We start from the raw sequence: 13,118 nt of genomic DNA, 5'->3' as shown, positions 1-13,118 counted from the left end.
TGGCGGGGTGGCCCTTACGGCCCTCACGCCCGTTCGGTCTGCGGCCACGTTGTGTGGTGGCGGTCGCGGGGTTAGCGGCGTTGGACTTCGTCCTTTATCCAGACTGCACCGTACCATCTGAACGGATGGATCTGCCAAGAAAGATGACATCCAAGGCGGCTATGAGGCGATCACAAAGCTTCACCGAGAGCTTCTCCTTCATGGGGCCGGCCGGCCGTTAAGTCGCAACACCGGCTGCCGAGTGCCAACAGCTGCGTGCGCTGGCGCCGACGCGTTGTGGGCCGCGCTGCTGACGCCCAAGCTGCGATATCAACCATCTATGAATAAGTGGCAGCGGTGGCGGCTTGTCAGTTGTTAACGTGCCTTAACAGACGTTGCGAATAGCCCGCGTTGGAATCGCATGGTTGGGAACACAACGCAAGTAAAAATGGGCTTCCTTGATGAACCTACTTTTTAAGCATTGTAGCCTTTGTAATTTTGGATGTTTTGCTGTAGATATTATTTTCTACATATATACTATATAGGCACTCACGTGCTTTAAATCGCGCAATGCAATTGAACCATGGTAAAGACAATGATAAATGAACTGAGAGCTGACATGCCCCATGCTTTGTGTGTGTATGTGTGTGTGTGTTTTTTTTTGTTTTTGTTTTTTTGGCGAGTCGATAAAAGTGGTTTTGGACACTGGATGAGTTTTTAGGGGTGTGGTGAGGGGGGATGTAATTCCACAGACCTTCTGTCAGATTCACTAATGCAGTAGGTCTGTGCGGTGTTTAGTTATCGGAGCATTCTTTGAAAGTCGTGAATAGGGCCACCGAGTACCTAAAGCCGTGATATTCCCCCACAAAAAAACTTCTTTTAAATAACCGGGGATAGGTACATGAGCAGAGTAAATGCTATTACGAACGCCTATCACAATGCTGAGCGAATAGGAAAATCCATAGATGGAGAATTGTGCCGCGTTACGGGTGCTCGGGCGCAGCCAATCCACCGTTACCCCAGCGGTGACCTTGACCCGCATCGTCTGTCTCGGCTCCAAAGCCAAACCGGCGTGGAATTGGGAGCGTTCGAGCACTCATGGTCCAGCGCAATTCTCCACCTAAATCCATTCCTGATACACATTTGCTTGCTCATAGTCATGTAACCCCGGTAAATTCACCCAACTTTCATATTGGTCGCTCCATAGACAGATGGCCACAGAGATCAACTTAAAAGGCCATTGTTGCATTCATTTAGTGGAGATCATTAAAGAGCCGTGACAGGCCACAAGTCGCGTGACATCATACGTGTAACGACCAATGACGTCGGCCTGCAAAACCCAATGGAAGCGGCTAGCAGCGTGCAGTAAAACAGGGCGCTGCTTTCTAAATGTCTGTCGTGCGCCATAAATGAATATATTCTTTGTAGCCTGGCAACTCAGTATCTTTTTTTAACTATTGTACTAGTATTTAATAATTTCATAATTTTGTAATTGTGCTTACGCTTTATGTTGATATTAGTGATAAATCCTTAGATAAAGTAAATCGATGTGATATTTAATAGAAAAATAGCAAACTAACGCACCATTCATTCGAAAGCTGGGGAACCTACTAAAAAGAACTACTAAAATTCCTGAGGAACTAAAGGATCAAATGGGGATTAAATAGATGCCTGCTATTCCGTCGTGAAAACGGCCAATATGTTTTCCAAATGGTCAGATAACTTTCGTAAGTACTTTCCCATTTTCTGCGGGGTATGGACCGCGGGAGGTATTCATGTTTCTGATGCTGCACAGCATGTATCCAGTAACAGCGAGCCACTGATGCGGTCTCTGGCTGTCAACTGTGCGCCACAATTGGCTCCGATGTGTTTTTCTGTTTCTTTTTGCACACGTCAAATACCTGAGGCGTTCTATCCGTTAATGTCAGAGTACGTATCATTTTCCAATGACTGAGTGAGTATATACGCTTTTACCTGCCTATCACTCGCTCCACTACCGTCCAATATAGAAACGGCTCGACCGCTGCATATATAAAACATAGGTAAGAATATTTCCAACACTGAATCCAAAGGGGCTGATGACCTGATGTTGGCAAGTTCGTAGTTTTAGCGTATTGGAAGACCCCTGCTCACGCATTCAAGATTGGTGATCGGGTTACAGTATTGAGAGGGAGAAGAGCGACTGACACATAATTTGCACCTAATTTGACCAAATCTGCACCAACTCTCTTTGAAAATAAACGTCATGAATTTGTTTCAGTGTTTTAATCGAAAATAATGTCCGGTAATTTGAAAAATGGGGTATAAGGAACCCAAACTGATACCTTTTAACAAACACATTGAACCTAATTTGACCAAATATGCACCAAATCTGCACCCAATCTACACCAAATGTGTACCAGATGGCCGTCGTGAGAACGGCTGTTGTCACGCACTTGTTTGTCGCTAGATGTCAGAAATAATCTCTTACAGGAGAGTAAATAGCATGCCGCGAGGCGGTATACAATATACAGGGTAGCCGTTCATAGAGATCCCGAGGAATGCGACATTACTTTATTTGATCTCGACTTTGGCGGCCGCTCCGCAGGAGGCGCTATTGATCAGCGCATACATAGAGCTCGACCGCAGCAGATTTCAGTCAGCGGCATACATAGAGCTCGACCGTAGCAGAATTAAGAAGAATGCAAGAACTATTAGAAGGGGAAAACGCCTATTTAGATAGTAGAAGGTTTATAAGCATATTCGAATATATGACGCCCATTCTCCCATTTTAGCAGCTTATTTTGGCTCGGTGAGGCTTCAAGGAGCATAAAGATTAAAGACGGTTGGAAAAGCCCTCTGATTTTACCGGTTGCCGCGCTAACCGCATCGTGCAAGACGGGCTCCGAAGGGCCCTCTGGGTGTCGGTAGCGGTGGATGCTGGATAGGTATATACAGCAGGTCGCCCCGAAGCGTCCTCTGGTAACCCGTCCACACTCCGGGACCTCGTCGTGCCGTCCCGACGCCGTACAGCAGGCAGACCGCCCTGAAGCTGTACTCGGGTAACCCGTCCACTCCGTACAGCAGATCGTCCTGAACAATAACATGCCCTGAAGCTGATCTCGGGTAACCCACCTACCCCCCGGATCTGGTCGTGCCGCGTCTGTACCGGTGAAAGTCTGCGTGCGCTCCGTGTTGTCTCCTCGGTACAGTGTGCAGTGGCGGGTCGGTCCGGTCAGGGTCAATGTCAACTACTACAGGTCAGGGTATAAATACCCGCCCCCGGTCCGGTGAGGCCGGATACTGGACCTGACTGAGGTCGGGAGAGCCACGCAGAGACTCAGGGACGTCACGATGACCAGGGTGAGTGAACAGGGGGCAGCTCCAACCACGCACTGGCAGATGCGGGGGATATGGACATTTCACCTCTCCTGGAATTGATGAAATTTTGGTGATATCTTGGCTTAGAAATTACTTATCTAACAGACTTTATATAAAGATTGTTAAATATTTGATCCAATGATTAAGGAAAGTGAAAGAAAGCGAGACCCGACCCTTCTTCGTTCCAACATGTTTGCTGAGTGTATCCCCGCCCAGTATCCCGGTGCTGGATCCGATAGTGACCCGTTCAAATTATTGTTTTTTTATGGAGATCATTGTCCATGATTGGTTCCAAAATGCAATAACAATGCAAAATAAATGTTTTGATCAGAATAACACAAAATAATTAACCTTGGCCCCAGTGGGGGGGGGGGCAAATGTTACCACCCTCTCGCGTTTTTTGCGTGTGAATAAAAAACCGCGGCGCGTAGCGCCGCGCCGCTTGGAGTACCTTTCTGTACATCAATTTTGGACAATGTGTGAAATATTTGACCCCATGCCATGTCAGGTCAGGTCACCAGATCAAGTTTAATGACCAAGCCAAAAAAAGTTTGCAATCATGTCCAGCCTGCAGTGTTTGTCAGAAAGGTTTTAAACTTGGTAGATTGCATGATGTTATGGGCGCCTGTAATTTGTATATCTATCGGCAGCTGCTCACGCTCGCCGTGTTCTGTCGACAGCTGTTCACGCTCGCTGTTTTCTGTCGACAGCTGCTCACGCTCGCTGTTTTCTGTCGGCTGCTGCTCACGCTCGCTGTTTTCTGTCGACAGCTGTTCACGCTCGCTGTTTTCTGTCGACAGCTGCTCACGCTCGCCGTGCTGCTGTGCCTGTCGGCACTGTCAGCTGCTGACGACAAGTCCGGAGAACAGACTGGAGACCTGGCTACCTCCGCTTCCTCCTACGGAAAGCCGTACGTGGACGTCGTGCCTACACAGTGTCCGTGAACAAACTATCGTCCCGGTGTAATGAAGCCCAACACCCCATGTTCACAAAATTAGTGCCTCAAATATGCTTGGTATGATTGATCGGTATGATTGTTTGACTTAACCTTCAAACAAGACGAGTACTCCTTTTTTTGTTCAAATTCACAAAGTGTTTCGCATCTCCAAATTACTTAACCTTCAAACAAGACGAGTGCTCCTCTTTTTATTCAAATTCACAAAGTGTTTCACATCTCCAGATTTTATGAATCTGCTCATGCTGTAAACCATACCCCTTCGAATATTTTGCAAATTTCACATTGCAATATTTCACATTTCTGACATAAAAAACATTTCCTATAATTTTTAACAGGGTATGATTAAATTTAAAAATGACGAAGCGAATAATGCTAGGAGAGAGAAGAGAGTTTTGTCACTCCGAATAGCCTATTATTGCCCCCTAAACTTCATTCGAAACCACCCATACATATGCACCCTCGTTTTGTGTTCCAGGACATACGTAGGAATCGGCCACGTTTCCACCCATGCCCACGGTACCGGGTATGGGGGATACGGCCATAGCGGATACGGACACGGTGGATACGGTGGATACAGCGGATACGGTGGATACAGCGGATACGGTGGATACGGTGGTCATGGAGGGTAAGTGAACGCATTTAGGTATCTGTAGGTATTGGTAATATGTCTAATTACACGGCCAGAGGGTTGAAACGTCCCAGACGACATAACTAGGCTGCCGGTATAATTTTAGATTTCGATGTAAACTTTTAATATAAACTGTCATGTTCCCTGTTTGTTGTTCAGTTCTTGAGGCTTTATGTGCTATTGGTAAACTGATAATCTTTATTACCTAATGTTTTGATTTATAAAATAGTTATCTATAAAAACTACATAAATGTAGTTCTTTATATATAAATATTTTTATATGTATATAGAACATATACAAGTACACAAATAAATACCTATACCTACACAATTCAAATACCTATCACAAATTTGTAAAAAAGGTTAAATATAATTTTTGAGACACGTTGTCTTGTTGTCCTTTTTTCAGCTACGGCGCCTACGTGGAGCCGGCGTACGGCCACGTCTGGGGCCGCAGCTACGGATACACCGTGCCCATTTACGGATACGGATACGGCGGAGGATACGGCGGAGGATACGGCGGATACGCCGGCGGGTATGGCTACGGCCGGTAAGTGCTGCCATCTATCACTGGGCTAGTGCTGCCCTCTATCAGTACGTCAACGTCAGTGCTGCCATCTTAGTGGTTGAAGTGGTGTCATCTGTATATAGATAAGTGCTGCCATCTATCGGCTAATGCTGTCACTTGTTGACAAATGGAGAGCTAGGCGTTTTGAGGTTTCTTCGTCGATCCATCGTTCAGAGTCTGTGTTCTCCGTTCGAGTGACCGTGTATTGGGCTGTGCTGCCGGGGTTACTGAGGCGAGCCACTGACAGCGACACTTGTACTCAGCTGAGGGGTGCCCTATCAGCTAGGTGGTCGAGGTCGACTCAGCGTCCTAGATGGCCTCTAATTCGCCCAGCGCTGACAGTCTTACAAGATCACCTAAGCCCTACCAAATAAAACGAAAATTGTATATGTGTCTTTATCTGTGTGTTTTATTTATAGATGGACGGTTACGCGATTCCAAAGCCTCATTCAAACGATATCTGACTTTCAATAAGCATTGAGCGACCGTAGGCCAAACTGTAGGCGAGCTAGACCAGCTGGGGCGACTATGCCTTCTACAAATATACCTATTCTCACCTCCGTTATCCATTGAATTATAGCTGATACCGTTTCTCTTTTCCCAGGTATGGCCACTGAAGCTGTCATCAGGTCAGAGATGGTGTTAGGCGGAGGTGGACCAAATATACGTCCCTGTGTCAACCTCTGCCAATGACGCAGCTCTACTCCAATGACGTCATTTTTGCTCTCCGATAACGGGAGCTGGGATAGCTGAGTTAGAAACTCATCCAGGAAAGGACGCACTGTTTTTTGCTGTGTTCACCGTCCTGTGTTTATTGTTGTGCTTTTGATGTTAGCGATCTATTTAGCCGTCGTAAAATGATCCGCTACTGTCGATGAATAGCGGTCTTGTAACTGTGATTTTCTGATCATGAACGCCAGGAACAATTTCATGATCGTGTGGTGACATGTGAGATAGTCGGTATTTGGAAACTATGTGAGTAACTGCGGCCAGATCTGATCTGCCACTTTTTGTGCATGGATTCTTATAACCAGACGGTGCTTTGTAGTTGTATTGTAATAGTTCGCTACGCCTCTGCTGCTATTTCTTGCCACGTTACAAATGTCTTTCTAATATAATGTTTAAAGTTGAATATTATGATAATTGGTACCTAACAATGGCCGGAGGCAAACAACTTTAAAGGAATACAAAGGCTTTGCTCAGTCAAAACTTAGTGAATTCATCAATCATTTACCAGTCATTGCAGTCACGTTAACCCGCGCCCTGGTGAGGTCTGTTTATAACGCGACCTGGTGGGGGGGGGGCTATTTTTTGCCCCCCCCCCTCGTATCTCCGAAACTACTGGACGGATCCGCAAAATTCAAACGGCGTTCGAAAGGCCTGTCAAATTTGTTGAGGGAAACCAAATTTCATTGACCTCGGGGTCACCGATGACGTCACAGGTCAGGTCAAAGATGACATGTTTCACCGATCACGGGTCATCTAGGAAATGCGCTATAACACCGAAGAAAACGCATTTTGTCTAGAATCAGCGATAGGGCGTCAGTTGCCTAGTAGATATGTTGCTATTAGAGGTCACTGACAATACCAGGTCAGGTCACAAGTCAGGTCATCAAGGGTCACAAGTCAGGTCACATGCTAAGTAACTTTACCAACTTTACTAAGGTTGTGTGATGCATGTTTTATGGCCAATTTTTCATTTCCAACTCAATGGTGTTGGTTATAAGATTATCAGGTACGGCTTAGGTCACTTTCTGGTGAAGTTCAGGTCAAGGTCAGGTCAAGGTCAGGCCAAAAAAGGTCAAATTTTAAAGTGGATAGTTTTGCATAAAATGGGTGTTGATTCGATGCAGCTCGTCACGGGGAGTCTAATGGTGGTCTTTGTTTTGCGCTACGGTGTCTAGAATTGCTAAAAATTGAGTTTGAAAATTTGACGTCATCAATTTTGAACAGTTTTTTCGCTGTAACTTCGCCAAAAAAAGAGGTATCAATCTCAAATTTGGTATGTGGATGGAAGGCGGTAAGGACTATCACATATATTCCGGTTTTTGCGAAATTCAGTAAACTTTTTGGATTTTTTGATGATTATATCCAAAAAAAATAATTTTTAATTTTTGGGGGTCAAAATCCAAAAATTTCAAAAATCCGAGATAGCAGTTTTGTAGCCCTATCAATTCTACAGCTTTTATGTCTCTATCATTTTTCTGTATTTGCAAAGCTATAGGCCTGACAGCTCTTACCGCGAAACCCTTTTTTGGGTCGAAAACGGCAGAACATGACGTCACTCTGACGTCATTTCCGGCCAACCTATCATAGCCTTTGGAAAAATTTTTGGTCACAATGTGTAAAATTGATGTCCGGGAGGGTACTGAAAGTTTGGTGACGATCGGCGCAGCGGTTCTCGAGATATATCGAAAAGTCTGGAGGGGGGGGGGCAAAAAATAGCCCCCCCCCACCAGGTCGCGGGTTAAAAACTCACAGTGCCCTCAAGAATGGAGGACGGACTAAACGTTCGCTCGGTTACAGGCGGAAGTGGCAGAGCCTACAGCCGCTGGTCGATGGCCGAGTAAAACAACAAGAACATTCATCAATTACAATGAAAATTTTGCAAAAAAAGGCTAGATAAGTAAGAAATGACATACTTCACCTGACATCTACCAGCCATATATATTATATATGTGCATGAAATCACCTGGACACGTGACTCGGTAGACTGCCTTTGGAGGGATCCACCCGGATCATCGATCCTTGTTCTCGGTTTTTCGTTCCTGTAGCTGCCGCCGCCACCAAGAAGACCAGACGATGATGACACGAAAGCATCCTGTATTACTCCCCAAGCCAAGATCGGAGCACATACAGGCATGATAAGTGTTCCTGTAAAAGAAACCCAAACAAGATGTAACAGAAATAAACGAAACGGTCACAAGGGGGAATTAACCAAAGATTCAAGCAAACAGAAGCACGCGAACACTCGTTCCAATATGAGAAAAAAAATAATCTTACCATCGGAATGGCTTCACACATCTATCTGGCGGCAGCCGAGCCAACAGGCCGGGGCGCCACGCCGAAGCAGGGCCACTCGGGACCGGCGCCACGCCGAACAGGGCGCCACCAAGACGAACAGGGCGCCACCAAGACGAACAAGGCGCCACGCCGAGCAGGGCGCCACCAAGACGAACAAGGCGCCACGCCGAACAGGGCGCCACCAAGACGAACAGGGCGCCACCAAGACGAACAGGGTGCCACCAAGACGAACAGGGCGCCACCAAGACGAACAAGGCGCCACGCCGAGCAGGGCGCCACCAAGACGAACGAGGCGCCACGCCGAGCAGGGCGCCACCAAGACGAACAAGGCGCCACGCCGAGCAGGGCGCCACCAAGACGAACAAGGCGCCACGCCGAGCAGGGCGCCACCAAGACGAACAAGGCGCCACGCCGAGCAGGGCGCCGCTCCTGGCCACAGGTCGCCTTAAAAGGACTATCCCACCTTTAACATGGGGTTTGAGTTGAGATAGCCAAGTTTGCGGCGAGGTTCAGAAACCACTATCTACCTAGGTTGCAACCCCCGCGGCCTCTTGGTGTTGAAGAAATTCGTTCCCTTCATTTGAAAATGGGCCTTGTACAAGGCCCTATCTTCAACATGGAGCGACCGTTAGTGTGACGTCACCTCGTTTAGTCATTCTGATTTAAATGGGTTTGTTCGTTGAAAAATCGCTTAAAACTTGGTCTGAACTTTGTTGTGGTGCCTACAGAGTAAAAAGAATCAGCTTTATGACAGTAATGTGGCCTGGGGAAGGAGGTAATTTTGGGCAGTGACGTCACATATTTGAAAGTTTGTGTTTGGAATATGGGAAGCCTAAGATGTTTAATGAAAAATAAATGCCAGAACCGTGTTCCTGGTCATCCAATCTATAAAGTCGGGCACAATTTAACTGGTTTTAACATTTTAGAAGGTGGGATAGTCCCTTTAAGGTCGGCACAAACAACAGCCAACGCCGTCCTTCACCGCTGCACATAACCAATAAACCACCACTAAAGGTACCAAGTACCTACCACATCACCTTCGTTCATCGTAAACCAAGAAGGGCCAATAAATACTGAAACTTTCATTACCAAATGGCCACGCTTTACATAACAGAGCCATCACACATATGGGCCAAGAAACATCAGCTTAATTATTACATGTAAACAAACAAAAATTCGTAGTACTTCCAACACTACGCCGACTGCGTCCCCTATTGGAACAACATGTAAGGTCTATTCTGCCACACCGCCGTAGAAGGCGCCACTGCGCCCAATTGTACCAGCGCCGCACACTCGTACGGAACAGCGCCTACAGTTCCTGTGAGATTTTTGATACAGAATACGTTTGGTGTGAGATCCAACGGGATCATGGAGCCCAGCTTGTCGTCTGCTGAAATCGACCCAAATCATAAATCGATTCGTTACATAGATCTCATCTAGGTACGCAAAGTTTGCTGTATAGAAACCATATCAACTCAACCGTTTCAGGAAATAAACTATTGATATAGTGGTCAGCGATTCAAACTAGATTCATTATCAAAGCTATTTTTAACCCGGCAGGCGGTGGGCCTACCAGCCACCTTCCGCGCGGTGGGGGGGGGGGGGGCACTTTTTTGCCCCCCCCCGTATCTCCGAAACTACTGAACGGATCCGGAAAATTCAAACGGCGTTCGATAGCCCTGTCAAATTTGTCTAGGGAAACCAAATTTCATTGACCTCGGGGTCACCGATGACGTCACAGGTCAGGTCAAAGATAAAATGTTTCACCGTTCACGGGGCTTCCAGGGAAAGCGCTATAACACCGAGTAAAACGCATATTGTCGAAAATCAGCGATAAGGCGTCAGTTGTCTAGTACATATGTTGCTATTAGAGGTCACTGGTCATACCAGGTCAGGTCACAGGTCAGGTCACCAAAGGTCACCAAGGTCACCACTTGAGCCCAACTTTACTAAGGTTATGCGATGCATGTTTCATGGCCAGTTTTTCATTTCCAACTCAATGGTGTTGGTTATAAGACCATCAGGTACGGTTTAGGTCACTTTCTGGTGGAGGTCAGGTCAAGGTCAGGTCAAAAAAGGTCAAATTTCAAAGTTGATATTTTTGCATAAAATGGGTATCTATTCGATGCAGCTCGTCACGGGGAGTCTAATGGTGGTCTTTGTTTTGCGCTACGAGGTCTAGAAGTGCTAAAAATTGAGTTTGAAAATTTGACGTAATCAATTTTGAACAGTTTTTTCGCTATAACTTGGCCAAAAAAAGAGGTATCGATCTCAAATTTAGTATGTAGATAGAAGGCGGTAGGGGCTATCACATATATTCCGGTTTTTTCGAAATTCAAAAAACTTATTGGATTTTTTGGCTTTTATATTCAAAAAATCTATTTTTTGATTTTTGGGGGTCAAAATCCAAAAAAATCGAAAAACCGAAATAGCAGTTTTGTAGCCCTTTAAATTCCACACCTTTTATGTCTGAAACATTTTTCTGTATCTCTAAAGCTGTAGGCCTGACAGCTCTTCCCGCGAAACCTTTTTTTGGGTCAAAAATGGCAAAAATGACGTCACTCTGACGTCATTAGCGGCCAACCTATCATAGCCTTTGGAAAAATTTTTAGTCACCATGTGCGCTAGCTGCTCCCGGGAGGGTACTGAAAGTTTGGTGACGATCGGCGCAGCGGTTCTTGAGATATATCGAAAAAACTAAAAGGGGGCAAAAAAATGCCCCCCCACCGCCTGGAAGGTTAACACACATCCACAGTCGAATTTCCAGTAAATTAACCCGCGCCCCACTGGGGGGAGGGCTATTTATAGCCCCCCTCCTGTTTTTCTGCAATAACTTCCAAACTGCTTGACGTATCGACGCCAAACTTTCAGTACCTTCAGCTGCATCAATTTGACACCTTGTGTCAAAATTTTAACTTCGTAGCTACCATAGGTCGGCCGGAAATGACGTCAGAGTGACGTCATGTTCGGCCGATTTCGACGCAAAACATTGAACCACGGCAATCGCTCCCAAGAGCTCAGTTTTTAACCCGGCCGGGCCCGGGGGGTAATCCCAACCACCGCAGCCCGGGGGGGGGCGTTTTTCGCCCCCTGTCTAACTCCGTAAATAAGGGAGCTACGGAAACAAAAGCGATACCAAACGAAAGGTTCTTACGAGACGATTCTAAAGCACCTAAAATTTTTGACCTCAGGTCAATTTTCAAGGTCAGAGGTCAAGGTCAAAGGCAAAAACCGGCACTTGCGTAGTGATCTCAAAGTAAGCCTTCTAGAGGACGGCAGGCTGCATCAAACCGACAAAATTGGGTGTCAAACGAAAGAAGAGAATCTGAGGATTCCGCAACTGTGCTCAAAACAAAAGGTCAAGGTCAAGGTCACGCTCAAAATTGACCTTAAAATTTGCACTTTTTCGCACATCTTTCGTGCTAACTTCCAAGATGTTTTGAAATGTTTTGAGGCTTATCAGTTCCCTATTTGTGGTTCATCTTACAATACAAGGCTGCTCAAAGGTCAAGGTCACAGAACAGTATCCCTGCTAGAGGCTATTTCACTAATTTAAGTTAGTAATAGTAAATAAGAGAATTTTGTCATCCGGAAGCTCTAAATGAAGGCTTAGAGGAAAATAGATGCCAGATTCGTGATCAGCGGATACAAATCCATCATAAACGACCTTTCATGTGTCAAGGTCAACCAGAGGTCATTCGAAGTCACATGAGGTCAACATAAAATTTGACCTTTTCCGAACAAAATATATATCATTCGACGCGGCTTGACAAGGCGAATGCGATGGTACCACTGCCGTAGCTCTAGGACCATTTTTAGCGAAGTTATTTGCGAAAAACTAAAACCACATTTCGGGGTCGTTGACCTGACCTCTGACCTCAGGTCACCAAAACTTTTTTTCTATTTTTCTCTAGGTCAAACGCTACACAACCGTGCTCGTAATTTGTCTTTATCTCTAAAACTCTATTTTTGGCAGCTATTTGAAGTTTGCGTCTGACGCCGAAGTTTGCCGTGCAGGGGTCTAGAAAAATGGACCTTGTGACGTCATCAAGGGGGCTAGGTCCAAATTTTTTACTTCAGAAGATGTCAAATTGATGGGAGAAAAGGTACTGAAAGTTTCGCTTTCCTATCCCTAAGCGTTCGGGAGCTATCGCAAATATTCGCCCGGGGGGGGGGGCGAAAAACGCCCCCCGGGCCCGCGAGGGTTAAGCTAGATCCAATTTCTTTGCATGAGAGGACTCAGAATAGACTGCGCTATCAAAATGCTATCTCGGATTTGCGAAATTTTGAAAATTTCGAAAATTTGATATAATGAAATCCAAAATTTATATTTTTACATTTTTTTCAAAAAGTTTTTGACTTTTCGAAAAAACCGGAATATATGTGATAGAACGCATTATTATGACTAACTCTAGCAAGTTTTAGCTAAATATCTTAAAAAATGGCCAAGTTTTACGCATTATTGCAAAAAATTCACAATTATTAATTTTTCAATGTAATTTTTCAGCACGTATTTGACATCGTACGCCAATATAAATAGCACCATCGTGTTCCTGAGCTCAAACTGCATCCAATAGACACCTTTTTGTTGAAAAATTTAA

The 13,118-nt window shown here is 45.5% G+C and overlaps 1 protein-coding gene across 2 annotated transcripts; it reads left to right on the top strand.

The window, feature by feature from the left end:
- Positions 1-3,042: 3,042 nt before the first annotated feature.
- On the top strand, positions 3,043-6,627 carry LOC122371837 (keratin-associated protein 19-2-like). Of its 2 annotated transcripts, XM_043348568.1 has the most exons (5): positions 3,043-3,321; positions 4,140-4,249; positions 4,773-4,922; positions 5,335-5,475; positions 6,098-6,627. In XM_043348568.1, exons 1-5 carry the CDS (start codon positions 3,313-3,315, stop codon positions 6,108-6,110), a joined length of 423 nt encoding a protein of 140 aa, XP_043204503.1. In that variant the 5' UTR covers positions 3,043-3,312; the 3' UTR covers positions 6,111-6,627. The 2 variants fall into 2 exon arrangements, with proteins under 2 accessions (XP_043204503.1, XP_043204502.1); XM_043348567.1 differs by lacking the exons at positions 3,043-3,321; positions 4,140-4,249 and having other exon boundaries at positions 4,562-4,922.
- Positions 6,628-13,118: the final 6,491 nt, after the last annotated feature.

This window comes from Amphibalanus amphitrite, unplaced genomic scaffold (assembly GCF_019059575.1).
Source record: "Amphibalanus amphitrite isolate SeventyFive unplaced genomic scaffold, NRLGWU_Aamphi_draft 001283F_arrow, whole genome shotgun sequence".
In the NCBI taxonomy this organism is placed as follows: Eukaryota; Metazoa; Arthropoda; class Thecostraca; order Balanomorpha; family Balanidae; genus Amphibalanus; species Amphibalanus amphitrite.
Note: the sequence above shows the minus strand (reverse complement) of the source record. Positions and strands in the feature narration are given on the sequence as shown.

Excerpts from the sequence above, each read along its gene's own strand:
- LOC122371837 (XM_043348567.1), top strand. The coding sequence starts at position 4,636 with ATGATTAAATTTAAAAATGACGAAGCGAATAATGCTAGGAGAGAGAAG. Across the intron at positions 4,923-5,334 it reads GGATACGGTGGTCATGGAGG|CTACGGCGCCTACGTGGAGC; the intron begins GTAAGTGAACGC and ends TCCTTTTTTCAG.